At 39.3% G+C, this 14,753-nt stretch overlaps 1 protein-coding gene across 8 annotated transcripts in view; it reads left to right on the forward strand.

The window, feature by feature from the left end:
- The window catches only part of DOCK10 (dedicator of cytokinesis 10), a 1,376,581-nt gene that overhangs the window by 1,342,034 nt on the left and 19,794 nt on the right, over positions 1–14,753 (forward strand). For 6 of the 8 annotated variants that reach the window (XM_050752140.1, XM_050752139.1, XM_050752137.1 and 3 more), the window contains 6 exons: positions 1,035–1,250; positions 2,679–2,736; positions 3,063–3,161; positions 7,170–7,276; positions 8,933–9,055; positions 9,197–9,310. In XM_050752140.1, coding sequence (XP_050608097.1) covers positions 1,035–1,250; positions 2,679–2,736; positions 3,063–3,161; positions 7,170–7,276; positions 8,933–9,055; positions 9,197–9,310 — 717 coding nt within the window. The remainder of the gene's footprint in view (positions 1–1,034; positions 1,251–2,678; positions 2,737–3,062; positions 3,162–7,169; positions 7,277–8,932; positions 9,056–9,196; positions 9,311–14,753) is intronic. The other 2 variants (XM_050752144.1, XM_050752143.1) reach the window with 1 other exon arrangement.

A 14,753-nucleotide genomic window follows, 5' to 3' on the forward strand; every position in this document is an offset into this window, starting at 1 on the left:
GTTTGAGGCTACAGTGAGCTATGATGACACCACTGCACTCCAGCCTCGGTAACAGAGCAAGACCTTGTCTCTAAATAATAATAATAATTGTTTATTTTGTTTATTGAGACTTTGAGCTTTGAGCCCTCCTCAAAGTAAACGATCAAGTTTATTGTTTGAATCGCTAAGCAGCTCTTACACTTTAAGCATGTGATCTGTTAAGTGGCATTCCCAATATGCATGGTTGAATGGCCTAGAACAAGAGGATTTACCGTAAATATCCAGAAATACAATGACTCCCTCCTAACTCTATTTGGGGGAAAATTCATCTTATCTTTTGTTTAGTGCTTTCTGAAGACTTCTCCTGTAGTCATTATACTGAAAAGTCCAAGTCTAGAGCCAGACTTCAGTCACGGCTGGACCCAGGGATTAAAATAATTTTCAGACCCATCCCTCCACTGCTTCGATCTTGCCTCTCTCACTGTCTGTCAGTTCAGCTTTCCTCTTTGTTTACTTATTTCCAGACAGGTTATCGCCCTGGGCATGTTCTCAGAAATTCTAAGGACCCTATTGGTATCTTATGAGTAGAAAATCACCTTGTTTGATAGTTCCAATTAAAGTCCCACAACTGAATCTCTTTGATCCAAGCTTAAATCATATGCTTATCCCTAAACCAATCACTGTAGCCTGGAGGATCAAAAAATAGAATTGGCCAGGCCAGTGTTATGTGCCACCCATGGTCCCTAGGAGTAAAGTCAGACCTGTGCAAATCACACAAACTAGAGTCAGGAAGGGGAATATATCTCAAAGACAATCAGGATGTTTTACCAGAAGGTGTGCTTGAAGACAAAAGAATAGAGCCTCCTGAAATTTTTATCTTCAAATGTGTATATCCACAGTCATAAAACATAGAATGCACATATATAGAATGCACACATTTATAACTATAGAATGCTCCAAACTGTGATGCCTAGCTATAATTAATAGCATGACTTGAAGTCAGTTAACCTACAGGTTCTAAACAGATAATGACCCAGGCTCTCTCTTTTCCAAAGAACAGCAATTTCCCAGCAGAGGTGAAAGACCTGACTAAGCGTATAAGGACTGTTTTGATGGCCACAGCTCAGATGAAGGAGCATGAGAAGGATCCCGAGATGCTGGTGGATCTCCAGTACAGCCTGGCAAACTCCTATGCAAGCACTCCCGAACTACGGAGGACCTGGCTAGAAAGTATGGCCAAGATTCATGCCAGAAACGGAGATTTATCTGAGGTGATTAGCCAAGGCTCGGTCATTTACCATCAGTATTGTCCTCTTTATCAGGAAAATTGGATCTTCATTTATAGCATGGACTAGAAAAAGAAGCTATGTTTTTCCACTAATCTAGAAATGACTCAGTTATATATCATATACAATAAATTTGCATATCACGTTCAAGGATACCTGACTCTAAGTAAATGACATCAATTAAAGGCCAGAGTCAGTGGGGGCAACTGCAGGTGTATAAATTGTAACGCAACGCTGAATGCTAAAAACCTGAGGCTAAGGAGGAGTGTGGTAGGGGTGTCTGGCAATTGAGTCATTAAATTAATGTTCTGTGTTTTAAAACTTCTTCTCTGCAACTGGAGTTGAATGGGGAAGCTTGCCACCATAGTGAGTAAACTCAGGCAGGGGGAATCAGTCCTCATTTACAGCTAGTCTGAACTGGCCATAGAAAAATTAATGATCCTTAGCACCACATGAGGAGAGTCCACTGTGCGAAGATTATAAGTCAACACTTAACTTTTTATGTCAGTTTCAATACCGGGTGGATCATATGCAGCAATTCATAGCACCCAAGGGCTTCTGAGTACCAAATGGGAAGTTCTACTCCATTCCAGAACTATGTCCCTTTGGGGAAGAGATTAATTTGTCTAGGATAGTCCTAAACTCTGAAGCTCTTCTAAACACATGTGGTAATCAGGGACTCTGGAATGGAAACCACAGGCCTGGCTTGGCAGCAAGCCAAGTGAGGACAGGAATGAGAAGCCCTTGGGCTGCTCTGAAAATGATGAAATTCCTCCATAAAACCTCAAAAGGAAAAAGCTGAAGTCATTTGGAATCTTTAGCAAGTTGAGTTTTAATATGGATTCAGCAATGTTCAGGGCTTCATAAGAGACATTAGAGTAAAATATAACATCACTCACATAACCTGGTTTGTGGGGAGCCCAGGTGTTAGTTACATCAGGTCACACTAAATCAAGCACTCACTTGTGAAGTGACCGTTTTAAAGGCAACACAAATTCAGAGGGGCTATTCCTGGAAGTAAAAAAAAGTTATTTAGAAGGCAGATTCTTTTTATTTCCAATTTATATCTAAATACTAGAATTATAGTTTTAATTGTAAAAGGAGAACTATGATTTATTTTTAATATAGGCTTAGACATTAAAGGAGGAAGATAATTCTATGGGAAAATTCTTTGGGCCAGCTCCTTCAGCCATCTCCAGACTAATCAAGAACAAACAAAAACCCAAATATTCATTTTATTCTTGATGGTGAATTTTTTGGAAATACAATTGATTCTTGCTTTCAATTTGGTGTTTACAAAGGATCCTTCTACATAACATATTCTGATATGGAATACTGACTCGCCTTGGAAGATTAGCCCTAATTATATTAAACTGCATCCCCTGAGCCTCTTTATTTTCTTTCTCATTACAGGCTGCCATGTGTTACATCCATATTGCTGCTCTCATTGCAGAATATCTGAAAAGAAAGGGTAAGATGACCACGTGAGGGAGATAAAAAGCCCAGATTTCAACACACTGAAGCCTAATAGAAATAATGTATTAATTTTACATTTTATTAATCTGTTATGTTTAAGTAATAATTGCTTTCACAGATACTTCTAATTATGCTGTACTTTAACATTTTCAGTCTGTTATGCCACTGACATATTTATTCTATGTACAGCAAAGGCTAACTGAATGGTCAACTTCTTAGTTCAAAACGAGAATGCATCATTGGCTAACAATTTGTAGTCTCAAAAGCTTGTATTAACATAAACATGTAGCAATGTCCTAACCTCATCTTGCACTACCATAGGTTACTGGAAAATGGAAAAGATTTGCACAGCATCCCTGCTCTCGGAGGATACCCACCCCTGTGATAGCAACTCATTACTAACAACTCCCAGTGGAGGAAGTGAGTGACCTAACTGCTCATTTATCCCAATGCAGAGGAAATCAACTTGCTGCTTAAATTCTACTTCAGTGAAACCTTCTTTATTCTTTTTTTTTTTTTTTTTTTTTTTTTTTGAGATGGAGTCTCGCTCTGTTGCCCAGGCTGGAGTGCAGTGGCTGGATCTCAGCTCACTGCAAGCTCCGCCTCCCAGGTTTAGGCCATTCTCCTGCCTCAGCCTCCCGAGTAGCCGGGACTACAGGCGCCCACCACCTCACCCGGCTAGTTTTTTGTATGTTTTAGTAGAGACAGGGTTTCACCGTGTTAGCCAGGATGGTCTCGATCTCCTGACTTCGTGATCCGCCTGTCTCGGCCTCCCAAAGTGCTAGGATTTAAATACATTCTTAGAAGCAAAAACTATCTCAGATCTACACAACTTACTCTGCAAAACACTTAAACTCCTGCCATTCAGAAATCCCATCCAAAATTTATGAAATTTAAATAACTGAAAAGTTGTCAGCAAATAGAACTGTATGTTCTCCAACATTCAAGTTTATGAGTTACGGCCATATTTAGCTACCAATCTGCATGCCAGTCTGCCATAGGGATTTTACTCTGAATTGCAAGAGGAATCTATTTTAATTTTTAAATGTAATAAAACTGTTGATTCCAAATAAAAGATAGGGCCAGGCGTGTTGGCTCACACCTGTAATCCCAGCACTTGGGAGGCCAAAGTCTCTACTAAAGTACTGGTCTCTACTAAAAATACAAAATGTAGCCGGGTATGGTGGCGGGCACCTGTAATCCCAGCTACTTGGGAGGCTGAAGCAGGAGAATCTCTTGAACCCAGGAGGCGGAGGTTGCAGTGAGCCAAGATCACACCACTATACACCAGCCTGGGCAACAGAGTGAGACTCCATCTCCAAAAAAAATAAAAAGAAAAATGAAGACATATACATATATATATACTATATATGTAGGACTTTATAATCAGCGTGTTCCATTTCATTTTTAAAAAGTATAAATGACAATTTATAACATATGGTTTATGGTACAGATTTCCTTTAGAAATATCCCATCAATGTCTGATTTCTTGAAATTATAATGACTAAAGAGTTACTCTTTGCACAAAAAAGTGGGTGATATAGTTTATACATTTAATCTACATTCTCTTGCAAAAGTTTGTTCAAATCTGAATTTTATGAACTGTAGTCTATTTGATAACACTGGTTTAACTTTCCAAATGCAGTGGAAAACTCAGTGTACAAACAACAGAAATACATTTTTAGATGTTGAAAATCAGAATACTTAAAACGAAATGTAAATGGACTTTACTTGCTATATTTCAGAAACATAATTCATCTCTTATTCATTTAAATATTTGTAGGTTTTCTAAAAGGTCTCAGTGGAGTTTGCATATAAGACATTTGAACTGGCCAGGCACCATGGCTCACGCCTGTAATCCCAGCACTTTGGGAGGCTAAGGAGGGTGGATCACAAGGCCAGGAGTTTAAGACCAGCCTGGCCAAGATGGTGAAACCCCATCTCTACTAAAAATACAAAAAAAAAAAAAAATTAGCCGGGCATGGTGGCAGGTGCCTATAATCCCAGCTACTCAGGAGGCTGAGGCAGAGAATTGCTTGAACCCAGGAAGTGGAGGTTGCAGTGAGCTGAGATCACACCACTGCACTCCAGCCTGGGCAACAGAGCAAGACTCCATCTCAAAAAAAAAAAAAAAAAAAAAAAAAAAAAAGACATTTGAACCAAATGACCAAAGCAAACTGAGAGACAGTGAGGTCACTTGTTTGAGGACCTTGGAGAAGATGCCAGATGTGGCACCCTGTGGCACCCATGGCTCATGTCCACCCTAAAATTCAGGAATCTTCTTGCTTAGTGTCACATGTCCTATTTAGCCTGATTTTTATATGCAAGTCATCAAAAACATCATTGCCTTATTTAACATGCCCTTCCTCCTCCTCTATTGCTTATCATAACCAGATGCCATAACGTTCCATAAAGACTTTCAAATTCTAAGAACAAAATTGAAGAAAACCGATAAAAGCAGGTGTTAGTTTGAGAACTTGTGGAAACTTATATGCCAAAAAGTTGTGTGAATCTTTCATATTCAAAATGCTTTAAATGCCCAATGTTAGACCTAAGGTGATATTAGAATATAATGTGTTCAACAAGAAAAGGATATATTTGTTTAGGAAACGTTAAAATTAGGAAGGTGATCATCTATGACATATTAACATATATCTGATGATACATTAACTGATGATAAGCTATGATATATTAGCATATTCTAACTAGCACATATCATCAGCATATATGTGAATGTCATTGGCATGTATTTGAAGCCCTTAATATACTTTTCTATTTTGATATTTTTGAGTCAAAGGAGTGAACTATCCCTTCCCTACAATGTGCACAATGGTATGAATATAGGTGAATATAGGCGACCCCAGAAAGTACAGCTGCTTCAGTTGTACTAATAAGTGATCATCATCCTGCAAGAAGTATGTTGTGACTTCTCCTCCTTCAATTAACTCTGATATAGTTTAATATATGTTTAATATTATTAGAAAAAGTAGAAAACTAAAATTTATATAAAAGCAAGTATTAGATTGCAATAATTATTATATTTATAATTTCTAGCATGTTTGGGGGGTGATCATTTAGTTACATAACCAATGAGCTGATTATTAAAAGCAAAAATATTCCACAAAAGTATTAGCTATAACTTAAAAAGCACCACACTAAGCCCTGTACCAGCAATGTCTCAATTAGTTGCCAGTAACAAATCTGTGAGTTAGGTGCTATTATCACCTCCTGCTTATATAGGTGAGAAAAACAAGAGAGGCTAAATAATCTGCCTCAAATGTCCTGGTTAGCTTGTGTTGGAGCCAAAGTTCAGAGGCTGGTCTGTCACTCCAGCTAGTGCTTTTCTAGTCACTCACATTCCCCACAATTCAGATCTATCTCTCCTCTGGGAATGTTGCCCGTTGTCAGCTGTTTTCACATGTATCTGTAGAGGGAGGCCTTTTTAAATCTTGTTGGCTAAGATACTAAGAAAATTTGAAAAGGTTTCTACATAATGTAAAAGAGTGACATATAGCAAGTATTGGCCAGGCACAGTGGCTCACGCCTGTAATCCCAACACTTTGGGAGGCTGAGGCAGGCAGATCACCTGAGGTCAGTAGTTTAAGACCAGCCTAGCCAACATAGTGAAACCCCATCTCTACTAAAAATAGAAAAATTAGCTGGGCATGGTGGCGGGCGCCTGTAATCCCAGCTACTCAGGAGGCTGAGGCAGGAGAATCGCTTGAACCCAGGAGGGAGGCGGAGGTTGCAGTGAGCCAAGATGGCACCATTGCACTCCACCCTGGGCAACAAGAGTGAAACTCCGTCTCAAAAAAAAAAAAAAAAGCAAGTATTGGGCATTGTCTTGTCTTGTGGGGGGGCCATTAGGGGAGAGATAGGGTCCCACTCTGTCACCCATGGCATGGTGATAGCTCACTCCAGCCCCGAACTCCTAGGCTCAAGCAATCCTCCTGTCTCAGCCTCCTAAGTAGCTGGGATTACAGGCACCCACACATCCAACTATAAGCATTGTCTTTATAATGTGCTGCGTGTACCCGGTATTTTCTCAAATATTGTTTTGAGTCCTTTCAACATCCTTTGAGATAGATATTAATGTCCCCAGTTTAACAAAAGAAGGACACAGTCTCAGAGATTAATTAAAGCAGAAGATTGGAAGTGTAACATCTACCCACAAATCTTATGTTCTGTCCATAATCCCATGCTATCTCTTTATTAAAAATACCACCTGAAAATGATACAAAAATTATAAAAAGGGGAATATTGTTTGTCTGGCAGACAGTATTTATCAACAGTCATAATCTAACCATCTTGTTGATTATGCGAGCTTTGTAATACTACCAATTGGTAACATCATGAAGAAAGGCATTATCTAATCTAAGCAAAATTTGTCTCAAATAATAACATTTTATTCTGCTTGGTCCTCCCAAGGCATGTTCTCTATGGGATGGCCAGCTTTTTTGAGCATTACACCAAACATTAAGGAAGAAGGAGCAATGAAAGAGGATTCCGGAATGCAAGATACACCATACAATGAGGTTAGACCAAAATTATCGCATGTACAGTAACTAAGTAAAGAGATGCATTGGCTTGTGACATTAAGCTAAATAAGAGGAAGCAAGCTTACAGCTGTTCTATAATATAACTTAATTAGACGAAATGTAGGCTAAAATCAAGCCAAGATTAGTAGATACCAGATTTCAGTAAAAATTTAAACTATGTCTTACTTCTGTAAGATGGGCTCAAATGTATATTATCAGCTCTTCTATAAGATAATATCTCTGGCCTTTTAGTAAAGGTGATAAGGGATGCTAAATTTTGCAAACTGATCATAGCTTTTTTTCTAAAAGCATTAGCAAGTTTATTTACAAATGCAGGTGGACATAAAAGTTCACTAGTTTAGAAAAACTTCTGTTATGGAACATAAGCAGAGTTATTTTTCATTAACACAAAAAGAAACGTTCTACTGGGAATTACTTAGCAATAGTTCTGGTGAAGAAAACAGAATTCCTCTCATTAAGTAAAATATTTTATAAGCTAATTTTTAAGTCAGTATTACATAAATGGAAAAAATTACACAGAAAGTAAATTTTCAGGTGAATGTTAATACAATTTTACACATGGTTCTACATCAATTTAGCATATATTGCAAATAAATGAAGTAAATGTAATTACATATTTATGTTAACTATTTTAAATAATGTTTAAGAACCTTTTCTTAAAGGAAATTGTTGAAAACATTCCAACAATATCATACATTTGCTTGAAAGCTTATATAACTTTATTCAGTTGAAAATTTATTAAGCCACTAGTATATGAAAGGAATTGAGGTAAGGGCTGGGAAAAAAAATAAGGTATAATTCCTGCTCTCAAAGAATTTAGAATATTGAGAAAGACAGTTCCTACAGAGTTGGGAATGGCCAGGCAAAAACAGATGCCCAGTGACCAAATCTAGGTATCATATACACTTGCAATTAGAAGGGGAACTTTTTTTTTTACATGACAATTGTTGAAATGGTGATGAATAGAATGTAAATAAAAGCTCTTCATTTTTTTTGTGCTGAGTCTTGATAGGACTTGAAGGTGTGAAATAAGAAGGTTCTTATAGGTGCAGCTGTAACACAGACAAAAGTATGGAGGTCAGAGAGTGTTCTAATAATGGAGTGGTATATGGTATGGCCAAATGCAAAGTCAATGACAGAGCACTGAAAGAAGGGGTCACTGAAAGGGAGGTTGGTGCCTGATTGTGGAGCTTCTTGAAGGCATGCTAGAGTTTGGACAGCAGCTTACATACTGGAGTTCCAACAAAGGTTTAAGGCACTGGAGGTCTCGTGATCAGATTTGTGTTTTACAAAGAAAGATGACTGGAGAGCAGCAATTGGAGAGGGAAAACAGATTCGCTCAAAACTGTTGCAGGGGTCAGGGAGTACGTAAGTCAGTAGCAGTGGGAATGGAAAGGAGGAGACAGATCTGAAGGCATTTCACAGATTTAAATTAGCACTTTTGAGGCACTAATTAGGTAACGGTAATGCGGGATAGGCAAGAATCCAAGATGACACCATGATCCCCTGCTGGGTTTTAAATGCCAGTAACAGAGGAAAAAGTTTGACAATGCAACAGCTTTGAAACCAAGTTTCAGGCATGAGCCACAATCCTAATCATGTAAAATCTCATTTTGATTGGGGGAATTGCAGAATATCCTGGTGGAGCAGCTATACATGTGTGTGGAGTTTCTCTGGAAGTCTGAGCGATACGAACTGATTGCTGATGTCAACAAGCCCATCATTGCTGTCTTTGAGAAACAACGAGACTTCAAAGTATGTATTCCAACCCTGTAGAAGGAGTTATTTAAAATATCCTATGTTGAATTGGAAAATTACTTACAGTTTTCAAAATTAAAAACTCTCTATTTGTATGTCAGCGTGATCTTCATGAAACTCTTTCACTTATGGTTTCAGAAATTGTCAGATCTCTACTATGACATTCATCGGTCATACCTGAAAGTGGCAGAGGTGGTGAATTCAGAGAAGCGGCTGTTTGGTCGCTACTATCGTGTGGCATTTTATGGGCAGGTAAGTTCACCAGAAATAACATGGCCCATAAATTCTGCTGAGCAGTTGAATGTTGTCTTTCATTCTTTACGAGACATCTGTGTGTACCAGTGAATGGAGAGGCATGGGTGTGCCTGACTATACTTGAGTGTTTCTCCGGATGTGATGGTCTATATGTTTGTCCATAGGAATGTACTAAGTTGGAAAACAAGTGAGCTAAGAAATCCATGGGTTGAGTTAACGGTGATGTCTGACTTCTCAAAGAAAGAAGGCACTTATTTTTCAACATTCTCTTCTTTCCAGCTGACCCTAAAATATCTGATTATGAGTTTATGTCATATATTAAAGTGAAATTAAATTGAGCATGCTTTAAGAAATAACATTCCTAATATTCTAGGAAATAAGAGAATTCCTAGGGGCTCCACCATATCAAACCTTTGATTTTACAATCACTCAATTTTTTTTCTCCTATTTTCAAACTACCACTGTTTCTAGACAGAATACCAGATGGTTATTTTGTTTTCTATATTGCAAGTCAGTGTAATTTCAAAGTTATTTTTCCCAGTTTACTGCATAAGCAATGAAGAAGATGGAAAATATTACTTAGCCACTGTATTGGCCTGAAAATGAACATACTATATATTAATTGTGAATGTCTCTGAGCAACATTTTCAATGGGATAAACCCAGGCACCATTCATTTCTTTTCGGGAAGGCTTATAACGCTATTATATTTCAGCAGACGTAGTTTAGACTGTTGCTCGTGTGGACAGACATCCCATGCTTTTATTTTCAGAGTGGCAGTGGCTCTCAGACCTCACACTTCCTCTCCCCGCAACCTATCGTCTCACTTAGTAGCCCAGGCTGGAGTGCAGTGCAGTGGCATGATCTCGGCTCACTGCAACCTCCGCCTCCTGGATCCCGGCTCAAGCAATTCTCCTGCCTCAGCCTCCTGAGCAGCTGGGATTACAGGCAGGTGCCACCATGCCCAGCTAATTTTTGTATTTTTTAGTAGAGACAGGATTTCATTATGTTGGCCAGGCTGGTCTTGAACTCCTGACCTCTTGTGATCCACCCACCTCAGCCTCCCAAAATGTTGGGATTACAGGCGTGAGCCACCGTGCCCGGCCTCAGCTTCTTGTTCTTAAGGCTGCAGCAGCAGGAGTCAACTCCAGCATGTTATTCTAGGTCACTCCCCATTGAAGTTGTTTGAAAAGTACATATTTTCCTCTGCTCACCAAAAGCAGCTTAAAAACTAACCTCTGGGCTGAGTGCCGTGGCTCACGCCTGTAATCCCAGCACTTTGGGAGGCCAAGGCGGGTGGATCATGAGGTCAGGAGATCGAGACCATCCTGGCTAACAAGCTGAAACCTTGTCTCTACTAAAAATACAAAAAATTAGCCGGGTGTGGTGGAGGGTGCCTGTAGTCCCAGTTACTCGGGAGACTGAGGCAGGAGAAGCGCATGAACCCGGGAGGTACAGCTTGCAGTGAGCCGAGATCGCGCCACTGCACTCTAGCCTAGGTGACAAGAGTGAGACTCCGTCTCAAAAAAAAAAAAAGAAAAGAAAGAAAAAAAAGAACCTCTGAATTAATAAAGCTAGATACTTTCTACCTGGAAAGGAGAAGTATCACCAAGTAGCCACTTATTATAAACAAATTAATCCAACCAGGATTTTTCTCAGGACACAGCAACATCAGGATAGTGGAGACAGAGAAACTAATGGTCTGAAAAATGGGGATCTGCATAAACAATCTATAGAATATAAAAAGCAAATTTAGACATTTTGGGGGTCCATGGAAAAGAATCTGAACTATCTGAAGTGAGAACATAGATGGGGAGAGAGCGAGGTGTGGGAACCTTCAGAAGAGGAAGAGAGAAAAGAGAAAATGACACTTTGGAGCCATTTGGGAAGCTACGAAGAAAATATACAATTTGTGACACTGGTGAGACAGCAAGAAAAGTGGCAGAAAATGCTGTAAGTAGGGAAGGGGATGTGGGAGCAGAAGAATTGAAAGGGAAAAACAGAGTTTCAAGGGAGATGGCCACAGGCTAACTGGGCAGCACAGAAGTAGCACAAAAGATGTGCTTCTGGGTCACCAAGACATGACTCTGTAACGCCTCAGGCATTCCTTCCAATGAAAAAGTAAAAAAAATCATTGATAACCTGATCATGAAAACAGGATTGCCTACCAGATGGTTGCTGCAACCACTATCTGAGACACGGGCTCTAAAGCAGGTAGAAGTGAATCACACTGCTTTTCAACTAGTTTTTAATGCAGATGTTTACTCTTTTCTTCTTTTGGTCTTGATTGTTCCAGGCCGTGGTAAGTTCTCACTCACTCTCGCTCTCCATTTGCATGCTCTAACACCTCTCACACTTCCCTCTGTATGGTTTTACTGAAACTTAACCTTTTTGTGCAAATCAACATTTGGTACGAAGGGTGAGATAATCCTGCTTTCATTCATTTTTGGAATCATCCTGCATCTCTTTAACTAAGTTAGTTTATGCCAGTTATCTGAATTACAAAAAATGTATCCTTTGTTTTTCATACATGCTATCTTTCTGCCTAAAGGTAGATGTAGTCTGAAAGCCTTACATACACAAACACACACAGAGATAAGTATGGGTACCACGTATCTTAAATATACGTAGCATAGACTTGGTATTGTAGATTGTCTACTTATTTCAGGCCACTATGAGCTGCAGCTTATTAAGAACAGAATGGTCAGAATTTTGGAAGTTGGAGTGATGGTTATTGGTGGACACCTCCCAAGATACTGAAAAAACTGTGTTTTTTCCAAAGGAGTGTCTTAGAGAGATGGGGGTCTATGGTGGTGAGCTCTGAGCATTCTCAGAGGTGATGGGAGTAATTCCCAACATAAAAGATGAACTGGGGAATAAATCTTTACCCAATACGTCTGGGTAAGTCTCCAGAGATGCAGAAAGGAGCAAGGTAAGAAATTTGGAGAACAAGCCATGTCCAAAATAACCTGCCAGTACCCAGAGCTCTGTGACAAAGGATTTTCTTCATCTTATTTTAAGCCATATGAAATTGCCTATATTCAATCACTTTTTTATGTGCAAAAATGGCAACTTTATATGGTTCAACATATTTATTGTCAGTTAAGCTGGAAAGAGAAAACATTTAATATTCACACATTGTTCATATTCAGCCCTACTTGTCTGACCAGTACATGTTTTTTTGTAATTCTTTAAATTCCTTCCCACATTCATACCATATCAGCATTTTCTATGTTCATTTATAAATTTGGGATTATGGGCCCTTAACTCACCTACTAAAAGAATACTTGAAAACCCCTGTACTAAATAGACTGAGGGGGGCAGTGGGGAAGCATTGGGGGGGCCCTTGCAAATGACCTAACTTTATTTTTCTTTCAGACTCCTCAGTAAAGTGTGCTGATTTTGCACCTGATTTTTTTTTTTTTTTAATGCTGCAGTACTCTCACTTGTCTTTGTAAAAAATTCCAAGGCCGGGCGCAGTGGCTCACGCCTGTAGTCCCAGCACTCTAGGAGGCCGAGGAGGGCGGATCACGAGGTCAGGAGATCGAGACCATCGTGGCTAACACGGTGAAACCCTGTCTCTACTTAAAATTCAAAAATTAGCCGGGCGTGGTGGCGGGCCCCTGTAGTCCCAGCTACTCGGGAGGCTGAGGCAGGAGAATGGCGTGAACCTGGGAGGCGGAGCTTGCAGTGAGCCGAGATCGCGCCACTGCACTCCAGCCTGGGTGACAGAGTGAGCCTCCATCTCAAAAAAATAAATAAATAAAATAAAAATAAAAATAAATAAATTCCAGTCTGAGCTTAAAACGCAAAGTGTTTTGTTAAATCCTCTGACTGAGAACCTGCCTAAGCACGACACTCCATAAGCTCAAACCCAGCTACCTTTGAACAACGAGAACTAATGGAGGTTGTCCTGATAAACAGCAAATCACAGCCTCAGTCATCACTGCTTAGACGAGATTCAAATGCCTGTCTCAAGATACCACATGGAGAGTGAGAACTGCGGGATTCAACAGGAGCAGACAGCACACATCACTTCACACTCGATGATAAATAAATACCAAGCAGACTCCAGCATTCCCCAGAACGTGTACAGAATGAAGGTTCCAAAGATTTAAGATAAAATCTTGGCTACTTGATTAGCATAATCCCCACGGTCAGAAATAATTTCTTATTCATAATGGTGCTTTATGTCCCATATGGTATGAAAGTTACCTTTTAATATCCAAGTTGACATGCCTTGCAATGATGTTAAAAAGATTATGGAAATATGACATGCAATAGGCTCTTTGCCTGCACAAAGGCCTTTGGGTACATTTTTTTAGTGTCCCATGTAGACCACTGCTCTCATTTTATAGTTTTGGCTGAGGTATTAATACTGTGTCTGTAATGAGCCAGACACTAAAAAACAAGTATAAATAAAACTGATCGTTCATAGCAGGAACTTTACAAAAATGCAAGTCTTGCACAACATGAACTGTCTAATGCAACACCCGGCATCAGCATCAATGTGGAAATTTGACATACAGCAGCCTATACAAAGTGTCCTCCAAAGTGTCCCTGAAGTATTGATTTCCACAGTAATGAAACAGCAGCAGTGAGCAAACATCAACTATAATCAATGAAGTCCTTAGGCCCTGGTATTTAACATGAAAGCAAGTGAATACCCATTACATAACAAAATATCAGATGCCCCTGGAATTAATTAAATAAAAGACCTGGGAGAATTTTATTCTATCCACCAAAGGCCATAGATTCCGTAATTTGCAGTCATGCCTACATGGGTGTACTTGCATCTCAGGATCTTAATAAAAAAGGAATTTGGGGGAGGAGGGAAGGTGCATGTGTAGTGTGGAAAACCGCCATCTCCACTTTGAGACATGATATAGCTCTCCGCCTATAGGAAAGTCGCTGATCTAGGCCACATATCTATACCGTATAAACATCATAATTGAGTTCTGATGTATATGCTAAGAGAAGCTATATGAATGCAGAGAAATTCATTCATGTAGCTTCTTTTCTCTTAGCATTTAGCCTCGTATTGACATTTTCTGGCCCATCTTTTGTATACTAGATTCCTCTTCAAATACATTCTTCTCTTTGTGAACTTTGAATGAGTCTAATATAATACCAGGGGCCCTGATATTTGACATCACAGTGATGATCCAGGGACATTGCAAGATGCTAACATACCTGCAAAAGCATCTGAGGAGGAGTCAATGCTTTTAGTTGTCAGTTTATGGAAGTACATTTTTACCATAATGTATTGCCTTAAAGTTTCATAATTCATACAGTCCTTGTTTAACCAGGGTATGTTCTTTCTTGACCAGAGCAGATGAAGGTGTTTATTGCATTGCAAAATGACATTTTAAAAATCAAACTAGCAAGGGAAGTGCAGAGATCACCTTTCCCATTGCCTTGAAATTCAGTCAGCTTATAAA

This window comes from Macaca thibetana, chromosome 12 (assembly GCF_024542745.1).
Source record: "Macaca thibetana thibetana isolate TM-01 chromosome 12, ASM2454274v1, whole genome shotgun sequence".
NCBI lineage: Eukaryota > Metazoa > Chordata > Mammalia > Primates > Cercopithecidae > Macaca > Macaca thibetana.